Here is a 12,740-nt window from a genome sequence, read left to right as displayed (position 1 = left end):
GGGCCGCTTCACGCCTCACTGCGTAGCCCTGCCTTCTTCGCCGTCTAGGGGCCGGAGACCGGGGCCCGATACCTTGGTCAGGCGGGGCCCACCAAAGGAGAGCCGGGAGGGCAGGGAGATTCTCGGTACAGGGATGGGGCTGAGGCAAGGCAGTGGGGGAAATGGATGCGAGGTATCATTTATTTTCTTTTATTTAACTTTAAGCAGGGCTTGAGCAGAAAGAAGAGCTCAGAGGAGTGAGGCAAGACCAGCATCAGGGCGTTCGATTCATCCAAAGCTCCCCGGTTACCCGTCCCAGCCCAGAAGGGCTTGGAGTGGCCTGCCACTCCAGGGCAATGGAGAGCATGAAAGGCAAAACTTGGGACCCGAAGAGTAATGTGGCTGCAAAGGGGCCGTCGTCGTCGGGCACCCCGATCAGATGGGCGCATAATAAATACACCTCTGGAGATAGTGATGGAAACTGAGGCCCAGTAGATGGAGAGAAGGAAGTGAGGATGAGGCTTCCTGTGGGGCGATGACGCAGAGGGTACCTGGAGAGGTTTGGCATAGGGAACGTTTTCCTGAGTGGAGGGAGGCTTCATGGACTTCTGCCAACAGGCGGGATGATTCTCTCAAACTGCCGCTAGATGGTGGTGCTGTTCTGGAAGCATTCCAGTGGGACCCAGAGCAGGTCTAGACAATGCTTGGCATTCCCTCCCCCCTCCATTCCCCTTAAGAATTTGAGGCTGGATGGGCGATAAAAGCAAAATATTCTACTACTTTAACATCCATAAAATCAAAGGCTAGGGGGTGTGGGTGGAAAGGGAAAGGAGGAAAGTCATGAGCTGTCCAACCCAAAGTTCCAGTCAAACTCAGAAGAGGCTTCTGTTCCTGCCCATTTCCTGTCCTTTGTCTAGTCAGCTCTTGGCTGTCTCCAATATGTACCCACCCTGGTTTTCCAAGCTCAGAACCATCTTTTGTAACACAATCACAGTTTCACAAACCCCAGGAAGGTTCCATGTGGAGAGAGGCTAAGTTTCGCCCTTGCCCGGGGGATTAAGACACTCAGAATATCTCCTTGGTGTAAATGGAAGACACCTGAGGAAAGGAAGAAACTCTGCTCAGTGAAGAACAGTCATGCAGATACTCTGATGTTACACCCTCCCTTCTCCAGCTCAACCTTCTTTTCTGCTTCCTATAGGGACTTAGATATTCTGTCCTTCATTCCTCAGCTCTGCCTCAACACCCAGGCTTCCAACCCCCTGTTGTAGCTCCCTCACCACTGCCCCCAGGTCAGAGATGTCCTGGTCTTCTCACGGCCGCCCTCCACTGCCCACACGGCTCTCACCTGCACTGTAGCAGCTATTGTAGGCCCAGTCCGGGTTGGAGGGCATACTTCTTATACATCGGAATAGAGTCTCTTGCCTTCCCTGGCCCTCCCGAGACACCACCTGACCCATGGTGAAAGTCACATCATGAAACAGGACCTGGCAGGGAAGGGAGGAGATGTTGAAGAAAATAGGATGGCATGGCTCAGTTCTGGATGGCCTCAGGAGCCCTGTCGAGGGAGCCAAGGAATGAAGAAGGGTCTTCTAAGTTCAGTGTGCTCAGGGGTTGGGAACCCTCAGTACTGGGGCATACAGGCTCTGGGAGAACAAGACTCCAGGCCCCCAGGTGAGGCTCAAGGTGTGTTTGGGGTTACCTGGCTGTACAGCAGATAAACTCCAGCATCCCAGACTCGAACAACATATCCTTGGGCCTCCAGGCCTCTCCCACGCCTTAGAGCTGGTTGCCACATCACCTCTGTCACATCAGAGTCCTCTGGAGGTGAGGAGTATGGTAGTCAGGATTTCTGTGCACTCTCAAGACACTTTTCACCTCTAAGATTCTCTTGGGCCCAGGTGCCAGCCCCACAGTTCCCGGATCTTGCCCCGCCCAAAAAGCCATTATATAAAATAGTGCTCACCTTTGGAGGTGATGTTAATGGGAACAAGGTGCAGAACTGAGTGCTTTTCTGAGGAGAGAAGGAGAAAATCTCAGCAGTGCCCACTACTCCAGTTGCCCTGTTGCCAGCCCTCCACCCCCACCCTGACTCTGGGTATCAATCTCCAAATCCCCATGCATCTTGATCACCTCCCACCCCTGCGGCACCCCAGAGGCCTCACTCTTCTGTTTATGGGTGAGCACTGCTCTCCTTCTCCGGGATCTCTCCCCATTCTCCCGGGCTTCCAGGGCCTCAGGGCTCTGCTCAGGGAAAGAAGGTCAGGGTTAGACTAAGATGCAAGGGTCCCAGACAGCCTTTCTCCCCAGCCCTCCCCCGCCCCAGGAATGCCTCACATCTCATGCACCTTTCCCCAGCAAGCTGAGTCTTGGTGCTGGCTGTCCTCCAGGATCTGTTAGGTACAAGAAGCATTAATCTTTAACAGTTTCCTTTCCTGGAATGGCTGCTCCCTTGACCTCCAAACCTGGGACCCTCTCTTGCACCCAGTCGAAACTTTACAGATCAGGAGGCTGGAACTGAGGCCCACAGATGGCCCTGCCACCCATCTTTCTCTCCCAGGCACCCTTCTCCCCTCACTCACCTGCTCCCGGAGGCTCAGCCATGGATACCCTTCCCCCTTCTCGGAGGGCCCTCCAGTCCTCTGCAGCCGGGTCACCTCTCTCCTTAGGGTTTGCAGCTCTGTTTGTTGGGTCAGCAGAGCCATGGCACAAGCCACAGCCCCCAGAGCTGCCCCCCAACTCAACCAGAGGGCAACTGAGAGTGCCGGCTCTCGGACCGGGCCCCCCATGTCTCCCCGGGGCCCTTTGGGGGCTAGCAAGGAAGGAGATGAAGCTGGCATGAGCTGGGGACCCTGCCAACAGCTGTGGTCTCAGGAGTGGGGTGGCAAGGAGGTGGCGGAGAGGGTGGGGGTGCAGGCGGTGGTGCAGAAGGGAAGAAGGGCGTTACGCAAGGGAGAAATAAAAAGGAACTTGAGAATAAAAAGGAGGGAGGAGGAAAGCAAGCTCGGGGCACTGTTGGTGCTCCTGGCACCCCGCTGTGGGGCCAGTGTTGTCTTGAGACCCCTCACCCTCCTCCAGCCTCAGGAGAATTTGGTGTCAGTCTCTCTAGGAAGGACGGGGCTGCCAGTGACACCCAGGAGGAGCGGCCAGAGCACAGGAACCCTGGGGCGGCCCCAGAAGTGGGGGAGGGAAGGTTGGCTGGCTGTGGGGCATGGTGCCAGGAGCAGGGATGGAGGGACAAGCTGGGCAGCTTTGAGGGTCAAGTGGTGAGGGTGGAAGACCCTCTGGCTCAGGCATGGGAGAGATCTCTGGGGAAGTTTGCTAGGAATGACTGAAAGTGGGGAAGGAGGGAGGGGGTCGGTGGGAGGAGAACCAGGGTCGCGGAAGCAAGAAACTGGCTGAGTTCTGGGGTTAAGGCCAGGCCGGGTGTGTTGGAATAAGGCCTGCACTACTCCCTGTGCTGAACTTGGCAAGCAGGACTTCCTGTTTCCCGAGAAAAGCTCTTACATAAGGCTCTGGACAAAGAGAGAAAGAGACAGCCCCAAGCACCCTACCACTGTAGGATTCCTCCCCTGGACCCAGGGGCCCAGAGTCCAGTGTTCCTGGGCCCCAGCGTCCTGCATATGGACCCTGAGCCCCCTTCCAGGCCTGCTCCCACCCCACATCCCAGCCAGGGCTTGTGCCAGCACCTGCTGAATGTCCCGAGGCTGCCAAGAGGAAGGGCCCCTGATCCTCCCAGCCAGGGATTCCCCGCAGGAGGAAGCCCGCCTCCTAGGTAAATGAGGTTGCTCTGCTGGACCTTGTGCAGAGGATTGATTTTTTTCCTGGCAGTTTGCCTTTCCACTCTCTGCTCATGCCTCGGGGGTTGGAAGCATGTCGGTCCCCACTCCCAAGCCTGTACATCACCCTGGAATTCCAAGTGTCCTGCCCCCCACTCCCCAATGCCCAGATCCCCTTCCCATGGCCCTCGGCTACACTGAGAATGTCCCCTAAGCCCCAATAAAGAGAGAGGCCATGACTTATTCTCTTTAATATCCACTTATCAACATTTTGTCACAATAATAATAAAAATAATATCTGTTTTAAAAATCCACAGGGAATTAGGGGAGGAGCTTGTCTTGGTCTCTGACCCCTCACGCTCGGGAACTCCTGGCCTAGTCCCAGTCTCTCTGGCATCCAGCCCCTCTTTGTGCCTGAAGAGGGGTATTCAGGACCCATCCTCACCCAGAGTACAGTATACACAGTGTCCTGGGGGGCTGTGGCCAGGGTGGGGAGCCAGGAGATAAATGGGGGCATCAAAAGATCAGGGGTTTGAGAGCTAGAGAGGTGGAGACCCAGAAGTGGGGGAGCTGTCAGAGTCGAACGGGAGTATTTATGTGGTGTGGAGAACACGTGAAGCCCTGGCAGCCTACAGAGGGAGGGGCAGGTCTGGGGGGAGGAGCAGCTTAGGGTGGGGCAGAGGGGACTGGGGTGCTCAGAGAGCTGTTGTGGGGAACTGGCAGCCTGGGAAAACCACCATGAGACCAGGGCCCCTCAGTGAACTTGGAAGAGTCCAAAGTAGGTGAGGAAGGGGGCGGCCTTGAGATGGGCCCAGGGGAGCGTGCGGATCCGCAGGGAGGACCCTGGCCGCAGGGGCAACAGCCCAGACACCTGGCAGAGACGGAGCTGGGGCCCGAGGGAACTAGCTGCCGTGGCTGAGAACTCTTCCAGGCAGCGCAGGGCCAGCGTGTCATCCACCAGCAAGTCCAGCTTCAGGTAGACAGCCTTCCCCTCATCAAAGTGCACCTGGGGGGGCGGGGGAGGGAGGGCAGAGTCCAGGGCTCTGCTTGCCCTCGTTGTCAATTTCACATCTCCTTGGAGACTCAGGTATGCTCTCCAGCCCAAATCCCAAGCTTCCCCCTCCCCACCTTTAGCTTGCCCCCATGCCCTAAACCAAACCCTTCTCCCTCAGTTCCTGCTTTACCCATGGAGCCAGGTGGGGCTTACCTGACAGTACAGGTAGTAGAGCCCAGCCCGGATGACTATGAATTCCCCGCTCTGGCGGTCATAGCGCAGTGGGTTGGAGCTGTTGATTTTGGCCTCCTCCCAGCCACTCACGGTCCCGTCTACACCTGAATGTGAATGTTCAGAGATAGGGGAAAGTCCATTTACAGGACTTCCTTACACTCTCCAGGGATCCACTGAGTTTATAAACCTTTGGGGCCCACTTTGCCCAGAAGATAGATAGATGGCTCAGGGGAAAGGAGGAGCCACTGCCTATGGAGCCCATAGTGTAACAGGAAGTTGCGTGAAGGAATCCAGCATATATGACCAGAACAATACAGAGCAAGCTGTCACCAGTTACTTCTGGGGAGAAGAGTAGGTTTGAAGAAGTGTGGGGGCTTTTATATTTTGGGTCTATATTGTTTGCCTCTTTTACTTTAAGAATGTATATATACAGTGCTTGAATCATACACCTCTTGAATTATTTAAATTAAAAATAGTAAAATGGTACCCAAATGTCCATCAACTGATGAATGGATAAGGAAAACTATGGTATACCCATACAGTGGGATATTATTCAGCCATAAAAAGAAATGCTATGGTGTGGATAAACCTTGAAAACATTATGCTAAGTGAAAGAAACCAGTTACAAAGGACCACATATTATATGATTTCTATGAAATGTCCAAATAAGCAAATAGAGAGAGACAGAGAGTAAATCGGTGGTTGCTTAGGGCTGGGGGGATAGAGGAAATGGGGGTGATGGCTAAAGGGTATAGGGTTTCTTTTTGAGATGATGAAAATGCTCTAAAATTACTGTGGCTGCACAACTCTGTGAATATACTAAAAACCATTTAATTGGACTTTAAATGGGTGAATTATATGGTATATGAAGTATATCTCAATAAAGTCATTACCAAAAAAAAAAAAATCTGGGCTAGGTTAGCTGCGGATTGTAAAGAAGATAAATAGTAAAATGACAGAGCAGGGTATCAAGTGGTTTCCCAGGCCCTCCGTGGGCCACTTGGGTCTACCTCTCCAATTTACTCTCCTCCACGCCTCTCATTCACAAGACTCCAGCGCCCTGGCCTTCTATCTCTTCCTGCCGTGTACCAAGCTCCTTGTCCCTGCAGAGCGTGTGACTGCTCTTCCCGCTTCCCTCTTCCCAGAACACTTGCACCTTCTGTCAGTCAGGTCGCAACTCCTCTGAGACACCTTCCCAGGCCACCCAGTTTAAAATAGCCAGTCCCAGCCCTGCCTCCATTAAGCTCTTCAAGTCACCCTGTTTCTTTCATAGCTGCCACCAACATAGGAAATCATCTTGTTCATTTATGTTTGTGATAGTTTGGGGTCTGACTCCCCTAAGAGGGCAGCGACAGTGCTCGTATTTACCACTGTATCCTAGAGCCTGGGACTGGGCCTGCTCTGAGCGGGTGCCCAGCAAACACTGGTGGGAAGATGAAGGGAATGAGGCGAACATGGCTGACAGCTCTCTTTGTTTGGGTCCATAGGCCTCCCCACCCCCATCCCCATCCCCGGCCTGGGGCCTCACTGGCTTCTTCTCAGTGGCCTGGGCAGCTGCCTTACCCAGTCCCTCACCCTCCACCAGCCCCAAGGCTCTGTTCTTGTTACTTTCTCAAGGAAAACATAAGGCTTGCTGAGCATTTTCATTCCCACCTATGAGTTCCCTCCGCCTTTACCCTGCAGACTCAGATCTGAGCCTCCAGCTCTGAGGTTTCCTGACCCTCCTCTCCCTGCTAACTGCTGCCACTGGAATAGCCTTGGGCACCTCAAACTCATCTTGACTAAAACTGAGCTTGGCCCCTCCAACCCCAAACTTGCTTTGCTGTCTGTATTCCACATTTGGCTCCTGGTTCCACCTCCCACCACGTAGCCAAGTCTCCCTCTTCTTTACCAACTTTATTCACCAATCACCAGTTCCTGCAAATTGTGCTACCTAAATAGCTCTGCCTTGTCTCCCTCCCCAGTCTGGCCTCGGCCCCTTCTCACTGGGACTCTTCTTGGCCTCCCTCCCCGTTGGACGTCCTGTTTCCAGTCGTATCTGCTCCAGTCTATTCCCTACACACGGCCACAGAGATGTTTCTAAAATGCAGATGTGAGCCTCAGAGTAACTTCCAGAGTCCATTTGTGACCTGGCTTCCACATTCTTCTCCAGCCTCATGCCCCATCCTGCTCCTCCAGCACTTCCGCCTTCAGCCACACTGAGCCTCTCATGGTCGCCCAGCCTCATCATACTCTTGGCAAACTCGGGGCTTTTGCAAAAGTGGCTCCTTCTACCTAGAACGTCCTTGACCCCTTGTCCATCTTACACTCATGCTTCAAGGCGCACACCTTCGGGGGAAAGGAGTCCCCAACTCCATTGTAAAGTTGTCTTCCTCTATGCCACTGTGTACCTCTGGCTATTTCTATTATTGTTCTTGTCATAGCATAATGTAATTTACAAATTTATATGCTTGTCTCCTCTCCTAGACAGTAATTTCTTGAGAGTAGGTCTGAGTATTATTCGCTGTGGGCACTCAGCCCAGTCCTTACAAATAACAGGTTCTCAGTGCATGTGTGTTGAGTCAATGCATGAATGAATGTCTGGGTGACTGCTAAAATAAGTGGTCCATACAGAGGGGAGGAAGGCTGGTCTGGGGCATGAAGAGGAGAGGAGAGGAAGAGGGAAGGCATTCCTGGCTATGGAACCAGCTTGAGCCAAGGCTGGTTGTGGCCAAAGGGCAGGATGTACCTGGGACCGTGGTGTCACTCAGTTTCACAACCACAAACCTCAAATCGATATTCCTTACTGTGTGGTAATCTTCCTACTTTCCCCCACTAAGCTTGCTTTTGCACTCTCCAAGATAAAGATTTTGTACCATCTCCTCAAACCTCCTGCCCCTGTCTCCCTCGTTCTCTGGAGGACCTAGAAGTCATTAGACAAGGGCTCCCTCATGTCCCCCCACCAAAACTACAAACCGACCTGTTCCCACCTCTCCTTTGATGCTCTTGTTATGATGGGACGATGTGTTCCTCTCTTCATTCTGGGTGTGGCCTTCCTGGGTGTGGCCTTGCAGGTTCCCCCTACCCCTACACCAGCAATCGTCTCTCACACAGACCATGGCCAGTACACAAGGGCACTCTAGCTGGGATCAAATCCCGGCTCCACCACTTAGTATCATCATGACCTCAGACAGTTAAATAACCTCCATCTGTAAAATGGAGATGATCAGAATAGCTTCCTTTTAGGACTGTTGTGAGGATTAGATGAGATCAAACACTCGACAGATGTTAGCTGAGGCTCATGTAGTATTGCTTATCACTCAAAGGACTGAACTTTTCCTTGATCCACATCCCCCTCCACCTACTGGCCCATTTCTCTATTCCTGTCAGAGAAACTTCTGGAAGGGTTTATTACTGTCTCCGATTCCTCTTTCCCATTTTCTCTTAACCCAATCCATGCTGGCTTCCATCCCAACTATGCCACTGAAACTGCCCTTGTCAAGGTCACCAGTTGACTTTAATATGACCAAACCCACCAGTCATTTCTCTGACCTCATCTCATGTGATCTCTCAGCTGCATTCAACACACACAGCCACATCCTTCTGCTAGAAACTGTGTCTTCTCGTAGATTCCAAGACGCTACCCTTCCTGGGTTTCTTCCCCTCACTCTGGCTGCTTCTCAGTCTCTGCTGGGTTCTCCTCCTTTGCTCCACTTCCAGATGTCAAGAGCCTCAGGGCTTTGCTCTTGGGGCCCTTTTTTCCCTTGGTGTCTCATCCAGTCCTATAGCTTTAAATACTGTCCCTATGGCCATGGCTCCTGACTTGAAATGGCCTGGCCTGGCCTGGCCTGAGCTAGTCTACTATGTCCAGCCATCTGTTAGTGGAACTCACTTGTTTATTATTGTTTATCCACTTGTTTATTATTAGATCTCAAATTTAATTATTAATTTACACACCTCCCAACCTATTTCTTTCCTGGTTAACCCCATCTTAGTAAATGGCATCATTATTCCCAAAGATGCTCAAGTTAAAAATCTAGAAGTCATTCCTGATTCCTCCCTTGCCCTCATCCTGTACATCCAATCCACAAACAAGCCCTATCTTCAAGCCACGTGCTGAATCCTTCTACTTCTCTCCATCTCAGTTGCCAATGCCCTAGACCAAGCCACCCTCATGTCTTGCTTCCTGACCTGTCACATGGAAAGGCATTCCAGGTGAGGGCATTGTATGTGCAAAGTCCAGAAGAGGCAGACTGGTGGTGGCGGGGGGGAGGTCAGCCCCACGACTGTGGAGGAGGCATAAGGGTGTGCAGGGAAAAGAGACTGAGACCAGACTATGGAGACGCTGGAAGCCAAGCAGAGAAGCAATGGAATAATGAAAGTGAAGTTTAGGGGGGCTTAACTTGGCAACACAGGTGGGACAGAATTGGGAATGGAGAGTGTCTGGAATGAGGGAGGGGCTAGAGACTGGGCTTGAGGTTTTGAGGTCGCAGTGCTGAGGTAGGGGCTGGGATGAGGATAGAAAAGAAGAGCAGAGACTAGAAACATTTTGGGGAAAATGATCAGAACATGAAGATTCACGGACTATGGAGGGGAAAGAAGAGGGAAAAAGTCAATGATGCTTCTTGGAGTAGAGTGAGGACTGAAGGAGGAACTGGGCTGGGGGTTTGGTGGGGGAATCTGCCTGGATTCCAAGAGGGGAAGGGGTCTTGCTGGGGTCCCATGCCTGGGTCACAGAGAAAGTCCACGTTTGAGAGCTGAGAGAACTGAGCCCTGAGAACTTTCATGAACTGGCTTCTGGGGTTCTGAGGCTGAAGGCAGGGAGAGGGGTGGGAAGTCAAGGTTTTGAGGGGCCCCTTTCCCAGGAGGCCAGTGCTGTGGGAGTCAGGGAAGAGCTCAGAGGTGGGCATGGGGTCTCACCCGCCTGCGCTCCGTCCTGTCCCGGTCGTGAGCGAACTGTAAGATATAAGACAGGGTTGGGGAGACCTGCCCTATCCCTCTGCCACCCCTCCGCCCTGGGCATGGCTCACCCAGCACCCACCTTCATAGTGAGCTGCAATCGCTCTGCGAGCCCGTGTTTTCCGGCCTTTAGCTGCTGCAAATCAAGGAAAGACAGATGGGCAAAGCAGTGCCCCCACACCTGGAGGGTTCCTGCCACTCCCCCAGCCCCGTCCCCTCTCAGAACCCTGGCACCCTTATTCTTGTCCAGACTCCTGGCATCAGAACCTCAGGCCTTATCTTCCTCCATAAGTAGAGTGACTATATAATTTATCATCCAAACTGGGATGCTTCTGAGAGCAAAAGAGGTGCTATTAATAATCACACTGAGGGGCCAGCCCAATGGCATAGTGGTTAAGTTTGCACGCTCTGCTTTGGTGGCCCGGGTTTGTGAGTTTGGATCCCAGGCGCAGTCCTACACACCACTCATCAAGCCATGCTATGGTGGCATCCCACATACAAAAAATAGAGGAAGATTGGCACAGATGTTAGCTCAGGGACAATCCTCCTCAGGAAAAAAAAAAAAAAAAAAAAAGACCTATCATACCAAGTAGGCGAGGATGTGGAGCAACTAGAACTCTCATACACTGTTGGTAAAAATGTGAAATGGCATAACCACACTGGAAAATGGCTTGCAGTTTCTTAAAAAAAAATAAAAAAATAATCACACTGAAATAACAGGTGTAAGCCAGCACAGTCCAGTTCAAACCTGGATATATGGTCATATGGTCCTCCCATTCGTAAGTCTCTTTGCTTATTGGGGCCTACGCCTCTGACTCCTCCACCTGTTCAACATCAGAACGCCAGCAGTTCTCCCAACTCCTGACCATCCCTCCTGCATATTTGGGGCAGGGTCTGAAGTGAGAAGCAGGTCCATGTGATGGAAGAAGATTCAGAGTGAGGGTCAGAATTCTAGGTTCGAGTCTCAACTGGTTAGCTGCATGACTCTGAACCCCCGCTTACTCTCTGTGCCCCAGTTTCTTCATCCATAAGTGAAGATAATGGTTTCTGCTCTGCCTGCTTTACGGGGCTGTCATGATGAACAAAAGCAATACTGAGTCCAGAAGCCACCACAGAGCAGCCTTTATCCTGAGGCTGGGATAAAGGGATGCTCACCACTTCTGCGAGGCCGAACCAGTCGTTTCAGTAAAGGCACGAGATCCTGGCTTTCCTCTGTCTGGGGATTCAGTTCCTAGGGGAATTAAGGGTAGACCTAAACCAGGGTTTTGCCAGGGACTCCCAGAGACATAAACTGAGACTGACAGGGAGCCTGTCAGGAGAGGCAGCAGTGAGCAACAGGCACAGAAGTGTTAGGGAGGGAGGGAGCCCCTCAGCCAATTGTGGCTGGGGCCAAGGGAAGGCACATTCCTAGGGTCAGGCCCCAGCCCGCCTCCCCTTCCCAAGACCAGCCGCATCTTTCTTACCCCCAACCCCCACAGAACCAGCATAGACCCTGCGAGCAATTGGCACGTTACACACACACCTACACCATCAGCGTGCAGAGTGGGTACGCACGCACCCTGCACACACAACCCACATCCCTCTTCCACGGCCGGCTCACATGTCTCATACTCCCACTTCACTCACAGCCAATAAGCACCTTCCTACTCAGGTGACACAAACCCAGGACAAACCCCTTACACACAGTTGTCACCCTCTCTCTCTCTCACATACCCACGCATGGCTGGTGCACACACACTCCCCACACACAGCTGGCACAGCCAGGGCACACTCTGCACCCTCAGCTTGCACACACTTCCCTTGCCTGGCAGCCTGCCGGACAGCATCCACACCCACTCACCAGTGGGTCCTGGTCCTCCTCTGCCACCAGCTCCCCTTGGGAAGGCTCCTGCTGGGAAGGAGGCAGCGTCACCGTGTCCTTCTCCACCTGACATCTCACCCTCCACCCATCTTTCTGGCCCCTTGCCCTCAGCCCACCCGGCCCCATCAGCTGCTCTGCAGACTCCGCTCCTAATCTGCCCAGGGAGGGGTGTGCAGCAGGGCCTCACCTGGGCAGACAGCGATGCCCGGCTTCCCAGGCTGACCACGACCAGCAGGAGGCCAAGGCAGGCCAGCGCCAGGCCCAGGCCCAGCACGAGCGGGGCCAGCAGGGCGGTGCCCGGCTCCCCCCGGCGCCCCCTCCGCCTCTGGCTCCGACGGGCGGCCATGGGGGCGGGGGGCTGTGCCTGCCTCACCGCCCCCCCATCCCGGGACCCGAGGGATCGGGGGAGGGGGAGCCGGCGGGCGGATCGGGCTGGGGAGAGGGAGGGGCAAGGGAAACGGGGCGGGAGGGGGGGATGAGGACAGGAAGCCGGACACTGTGTGATTAAACTGCGAGCCCGGCCGAGCTCTCTGCGCAGAGCGGTGTGCGCGCCGCGCCGAGTTCAGAGCGCAGAGCGAGTCCCGGCGAAGAGGCACACACCGCCTGGGCGTGTAAAAGCAGGGGCGATGTTTGTGTGAGTGTGCAACCGGCCGACATGGGGTGTGTGGCCGAGGGCTCTCCATGCGGACGGCAGGAGACAGGCGGCGGCGAAAGTAGAAATGAGCAGCAGCTCCACCCAGGCCTGTGCGCTGGTGGTGAGGCTGCAAGACCACTGAACTCCTGCAGGTCCACTGCTGGCCCCGCGGGATCACTAACTTAGGGCCCCAGACCAAGGTGACGAGGCAGTGTGTGGCTGGACTTCTCATTCTCTCAGTCAACATGGTTAGGGCCAAGGCCCATTTGGATTTTTATCGGCTGCACCTAAAAGACAGTACTCTCCTGCAAGTAACGGAGA

The 12,740-nt window shown here is 53.7% G+C and overlaps 2 protein-coding genes across 7 annotated transcripts; both read right to left on the bottom strand.

The window, feature by feature from the left end:
• Positions 1-168: 168 nt before the first annotated feature.
• Positions 169-3,696, bottom strand: TNFSF13 (TNF superfamily member 13). 4 transcript variants are annotated; one of them, XM_014736158.3, is made up of 8 exons: positions 2,562-3,696; positions 2,328-2,372; positions 2,145-2,223; positions 1,946-1,993; positions 1,682-1,800; positions 1,328-1,466; positions 984-1,077; positions 174-530 (listed from the first exon to the last, which is right to left on the bottom strand). In XM_014736158.3, exons 1-8 carry the CDS (start codon positions 2,817-2,819, stop codon positions 254-256), a joined length of 1,059 nt encoding a protein of 352 aa, XP_014591644.1. In that variant the 5' UTR covers positions 2,820-3,696; the 3' UTR covers positions 174-253.
• Positions 3,697-3,993: 297 nt separating this feature from the next.
• Positions 3,994-12,254, bottom strand: TNFSF12 (TNF superfamily member 12). 3 transcript variants are annotated; one of them, NM_001205160.1, is made up of 7 exons: positions 11,973-12,227; positions 11,765-11,812; positions 11,080-11,155; positions 10,007-10,060; positions 9,886-9,921; positions 4,966-5,090; positions 3,994-4,764 (listed from the first exon to the last, which is right to left on the bottom strand). In NM_001205160.1, the coding sequence occupies exons 1-7, from the start codon at positions 12,129-12,131 to the stop codon at positions 4,513-4,515; spliced, it is 750 nt and encodes a 249-aa protein (NP_001192089.1). In that variant the 5' UTR covers positions 12,132-12,227; the 3' UTR covers positions 3,994-4,512. The 3 variants fall into 3 exon arrangements, with proteins under 3 accessions (NP_001192089.1, XP_005597081.1, XP_070081793.1); XM_005597024.4 differs by having other exon boundaries at positions 3,995-4,764; positions 11,765-11,815; positions 11,973-12,251; XM_070225692.1 differs by lacking the exon at positions 9,886-9,921 and having other exon boundaries at positions 3,995-4,764; positions 11,765-11,815; positions 11,973-12,254.
• Positions 12,255-12,740: the final 486 nt, after the last annotated feature.

The sequence above is a fragment of the Equus caballus genome, chromosome 11 (assembly GCF_041296265.1).
Source record: "Equus caballus isolate H_3958 breed thoroughbred chromosome 11, TB-T2T, whole genome shotgun sequence".
NCBI lineage: Eukaryota > Metazoa > Chordata > Mammalia > Perissodactyla > Equidae > Equus > Equus caballus.
This window is presented reverse-complemented; position numbering and strand designations above follow the sequence as displayed.

Excerpts from the sequence above, each read along its gene's own strand:
- TNFSF13 (XM_014736158.3), bottom strand. The coding sequence starts at position 2,819 with ATGCCAGCTTCATCTCCTTCCTTGCTAGCCCCCAAAGGGCCCCGGGGA. Across the intron at positions 2,373-2,561 it reads GGCTGAGCCTCCGGGAGCAG|ATCCTGGAGGACAGCCAGCA; the intron begins GTGAGTGAGGGG and ends TGTACCTAACAG. Across the intron at positions 1,994-2,144 it reads GCTCACCCATAAACAGAAGA|AAAAGCACTCAGTTCTGCAC; the intron begins GTGAGGCCTCTG and ends TTCTCTCCTCAG.
- TNFSF12 (XM_005597024.4), bottom strand. The coding sequence starts at position 12,131 with ATGGCCGCCCGTCGGAGCCAGAGGCGGAGGGGGCGCCGGGGGGAGCCG. Across the intron at positions 10,061-11,079 it reads GGTTCGGCCTCGCAGAAGTG|CAGCTAAAGGCCGGAAAACA; the intron begins GTGAGCATCCCT and ends CTTGATTTGCAG. Across the intron at positions 9,922-10,006 it reads GATTGCAGCTCACTATGAAG|TTCGCTCACGACCGGGACAG; the intron begins GTGGGTGCTGGG and ends TATATCTTACAG.